General features: G+C 67.5%; 1 protein-coding gene across 1 annotated transcript in view; it reads left to right on the forward strand.

Moving 5' to 3' along the window:
- The first annotated feature begins 2,108 nt into the window (after positions 1-2,108).
- The window catches only part of SEMA4B (semaphorin 4B), a 4,649-nt gene continuing 2,728 nt past the window's right edge, over positions 2,109-4,029 (forward strand). Inside the window, exons 1-7 of the mRNA XM_031059675.1 lie at positions 2,109-2,369; positions 2,604-2,666; positions 2,785-2,883; positions 2,996-3,107; positions 3,330-3,446; positions 3,546-3,703; positions 3,876-4,028. Coding sequence (XP_030915535.1) covers positions 2,109-2,369; positions 2,604-2,666; positions 2,785-2,883; positions 2,996-3,107; positions 3,330-3,446; positions 3,546-3,703; positions 3,876-4,028 — 963 coding nt within the window. The remainder of the gene's footprint in view (positions 2,370-2,603; positions 2,667-2,784; positions 2,884-2,995; positions 3,108-3,329; positions 3,447-3,545; positions 3,704-3,875; position 4,029) is intronic.

Consider the following 4,029-nt stretch of genomic DNA (forward strand, 5'->3'; position numbering starts at 1 on the left):
GGCTGTAGGGTCACGCAGCCCCGTGCAGACCCGCCCCGAGGGTGGGTGTGCCGGGGGCACCCGCGGCCGCTTGTGCCCCGTACCAGCTGGGGCGGGCTGAGCCGGCCGGGGCACTCTGCTCAGTGTGTCCCTGGGGTAGGGGACACGCCACAGCCCCTGCTGTGCAATGCTCCGCTCCGGACAGCTCTGAGCCCCTCTGCAGGCACTTGTCAGCTGCGTGGCCCGAGTGCGGGGGGCTACACTGGGCAGGGGCCAGGAAGGATATCTGGGAGGGTGCTAGGCCAGGCAGAACTGTAACAAGCGGGGGCCCTGTTTGCAGCCCCTCCTGCCCTGCAGAGCCCCCAGCAGCTGGCACGGGCTGGGCGAGCCGTGGGGCACGCTGCTCGGGCTCACCCCGGCAGCTGCGCCGTGCGGGGGAGCCACCCACGGCTGTGCTGCCAGGAGGTGGCTGGATCCAGCTGCTGCCGGCCAGCAAAGCCCATCCCGTCCTGCGCTGGGAGGGTGCCGTGGTTTGGGCAGCTGCGAGCTCTCCCTGGCTCAGCGTGCTGCAGCTCACTGGTGTAGAAGTGGCCCCACCACATGCTCCCATGACCGCTGGCCGCGGCCGTGGTGGCTCCAGCAGATGTGGGACCTGCTGAGCTGGACAGGAGGCTGGGACCCAGTGAGACAGCCAGCTCGGCATCGTGCCATGCTGTGCTGTGCCGTGTTGAGCTACGCTGCCTGGCCCTGCCTGCACAGACCGGTTCTGCCCCGTGCTCTGCACACCTGTGGGAGCTGTGGGGCTGCAGGCACGGGCAGTGCCAGGGGATCCCGGCCTGGAGCCCAGCGAGGCGGGGGAGCTGGGTGGGGAGCGGGGGCCGGTGGCCGTTGTGTGTCCGGTGGTGGCTCCCATGGAGCTGACCACGTGGGGCTGCGGTCGGTGGGAGGGAGGAGCTGGGAGCTGCTCCCCTGGGAGCACTGGATGTGCCTGCAGCAGGTTTGTCTGGAAGAAGCAGGTCTTGTCCTGACAGGTCCCTGGCAGCCACACCAGCAGCTAGCTCGCCGTGTCGGCGCAGCTCTGCAAGGCACAGGGGCCCCGTCGCCCCTCCGCTGCCGTGCCCACCACGGGTGGCATCACCTGCCACTAGGGTGCAGGGCCCCTCACAGGAGGATGCCCTGGGGCATCAGCTTCCTCCTCTCTGCACCACTGTGGAGAGCTGGGCTGGTGCTGGGGGCAGCTGAGCCCCCCGGAATGGGGGAGATGCTGCCCCATCTAGAGGCACCTGGGGTTGGTGGAGCAATGGGAGGTGAGAGCCACGGGGTGCTCCCCACAGCACCATTGCCCCACAGCTCCTCGATCCCTCACAGTGGCTCTCACCAGGCAGGGCCTGGCAGGAGCTCTGGGTTTGTTGTCCTGGTGGGGCTCTGGGAGCAGGCAAGGGGTTGGGGGACGTCAGGGAGTCCTCAGAGGGTCAGGGAGTTGGCAGCGTGAGTCAGCCCGACGTGTCCCGCTCACACAGCCAGGCCCATCTGATTCAGAGCGGCACTAGGAGAGGAAGGGCTTCCGGGGCCAGGCCACCCACGCGGGATAGGACGGCATGGGACGGGACAGGACGGGCGCTCCCTGACTCAGCACGGACTCAGCACGGCCACTGGCCCGTGTCTGGCAGAGGCTGAGCCCCGCAGGGCAGTGTGGGCAGCCCGGGCTGAGCCCCACGCCCAGCACAGGCTGAGCCCTGTGTTTTGCAGAGGCTGAGCCCCGCAGGGCAGTGTGGGCAGCACAGGGCTGAGCCCCACGTCCAGCCGCGTGGCCTCGGGCACTAGCACCACGGGGCTGAGCCCTGTGGGCTGGGGCACAAGGATACTCCCAGCACTCATCTCCCCCTGCTGTGAGGTTCGGGTCCCTGGGCTGGGCTGAGCCTCCCATGCTGCAGGGCTGAGCTCTAGGGCTGGACGTGGCTGGGCAGGTACCCCAGTGCTAGGCAGGGCTCTTGGGGCATCCTCAGGGCCAGGAGATGGCTGTGCCTCGCGTGGCCTCGGGCACTAGCACGGCCCTGCGCAGTTCACTGCGGTGTGTCTGGCAGTGTGGGCAGAGCTGGACCTGGCCCTGGCTGCTCCGGGTGGGTGCCATGGCCGGGGTGCTGGGCAGAGGGGCCAGGGGCAGCCATGGCGCAGGGTCCTGGGGTGAGGTGCCAGCACAAGGCCGATGCCTGTCACTCTGCCCCACAGACTCGGCCGAGAGGGTGGTGCGGCGCTTTGAGGCACCTGGGGTGTCCAACTACACGGCCCTGCTGCTGAGCCCGGACGGCGGGACGCTCTACCTGGGGGCACGAGAGCTGCTCCTCACCCTCAACACCAGCAACTTTCAGCCCAGCTCCCCAGTTCGTAGGGTGAGCCCAGGGATGGGCTGGGCGGCCCTTGGGGAGGGAGGGGGCACCCAGCTGGAGTGCAGGGGATCCCCATCAGCATTTGGGTCTGTGTGAGCCATCGTGTATTCGGGAGCAACTGCCCCAGAGCAGGATGATTGAGGTGGGGAGGATGTGGTTGCTATGAACAAGCCCAAGGAGGGTGTGGGTTGATCAGCCAGGGACAGGGGACTCCCAGTGACTGTCCCTTCTCCACAGCTGCTGTGGAGCGCAGATGAGGAGAAGAAGAGGCAGTGTGTGTTCAAGGGCAAGGACCCCCAGGTGAGCCCCGCTGCCAGCAGGCATCGGGGGCAGTGGTGGGTACGGGCAGTGCCCTGTGCAGGATGGGTGTGGGTGACAGCTGAGCCAAGGGCTGAGCTGCGTCCTCTGGCCCCCACAGAGGGACTGTCACAACTACATCAAGCTGCTGCTGCAGCTGAACAGCACCCACCTGTACACCTGTGGGACCTGCGCCTTCAGCCCGGCCTGTGCCTACATTGTGAGTACAGGAACTGGGTCCCCTGCAGGACCCCCTGTGCCATCAGGGCCCTGCAGTGGGGTCCTTGGCACTGGGACAAGTGCTGCTGGCTCACAGCCTCCTCCTGCTGCAGAACGTGCAGCACTTCAGTCTGGAGCGGGACGCATCAGGGAAGGTGGTGCTGGAGGACGGGAAGGGACGCTGCCCCTTTGACCCTGAGTACCGCTCCACAGCTGTCATGGTCGGTAAGGCACAACACCCTGCGGCCCTCGCCCTTCCTCCCTGTGCCACCCTGGAGCCCACACCCTCCCCGCAGCGCCCTGGGACCTTTGCCCTCCTCCCTGTGCCTCCCGTCCCTGCGTCTGCCCGGCCAAGCCACGCCAAGGCCAGGCTATCTCAGCCCCAGTGGGACGCAGGGCCGTGCTGGTGGCGCGTGGCGGGGCCCAGCAGGAACGTGTCTTTGGCAGACGGTGAGCTCTACGCCGGGACCGTCAGCAACTTCCAGGGCAATGAGCCGACCATCTCCCGCAGCCAGGAGAGCCGCATCGCCCTCAAGACCGAGAACTCCCTCAACTGGCTGCAAGGTGAGAGCTGGGGCTGGCACGGCTGCTCGGGGTCCCTCTGCCCTGCAGCATGGGAGGCAAGGGATGGGGCCAGAGTGCTGAGGGTGCTCGTGCCCCCAGACCCAGCGTTCGTGGGCTCAGCCTACCTGCGGGAGAGCCTCCCTGCCGGCAACCCTGAGGGCGACGACGACAAGGTCTACTTCTTCTTCAGCGAGACCGGGAAGGAGTTTGACTATTTTGAGAACACCATCGTCTCCCGCATCGCACGTGTGTGCAAGGTGGGCATAAGGCAGCAGGGGCATGTGGCGGCTGTGCCTGGGGCTGCTGGGGTGGGGGGATGTGGGGCCATCCTGCATATCTCCACCCCCTGGTGCCTGGACCCCCCATTCTCTCAGCACGTGGGGTGCCCTGCAGCCGCAGCATCACCCCCTGACCCGCTGTGCCACGCAGGGGGACCAGGGCGGGGAGCGCGTGCTGCAGCGGCGCTGGACAACCTTCCTGAAGGCACAGCTGCTCTGCTCACACCCTGAGGATGGTTTCCCCTTCAACGTACTGCAGGACATCTTTGTGCTCACCCCGGGTGAGCTGCGCTGGAGGGAGACGC

The sequence above is a fragment of the Geospiza fortis genome, unplaced genomic scaffold, assembly GCF_000277835.1.
Source record: "Geospiza fortis unplaced genomic scaffold, GeoFor_1.0 scaffold2, whole genome shotgun sequence".
Lineage (NCBI taxonomy): Eukaryota > Metazoa > Chordata > Aves > Passeriformes > Thraupidae > Geospiza > Geospiza fortis.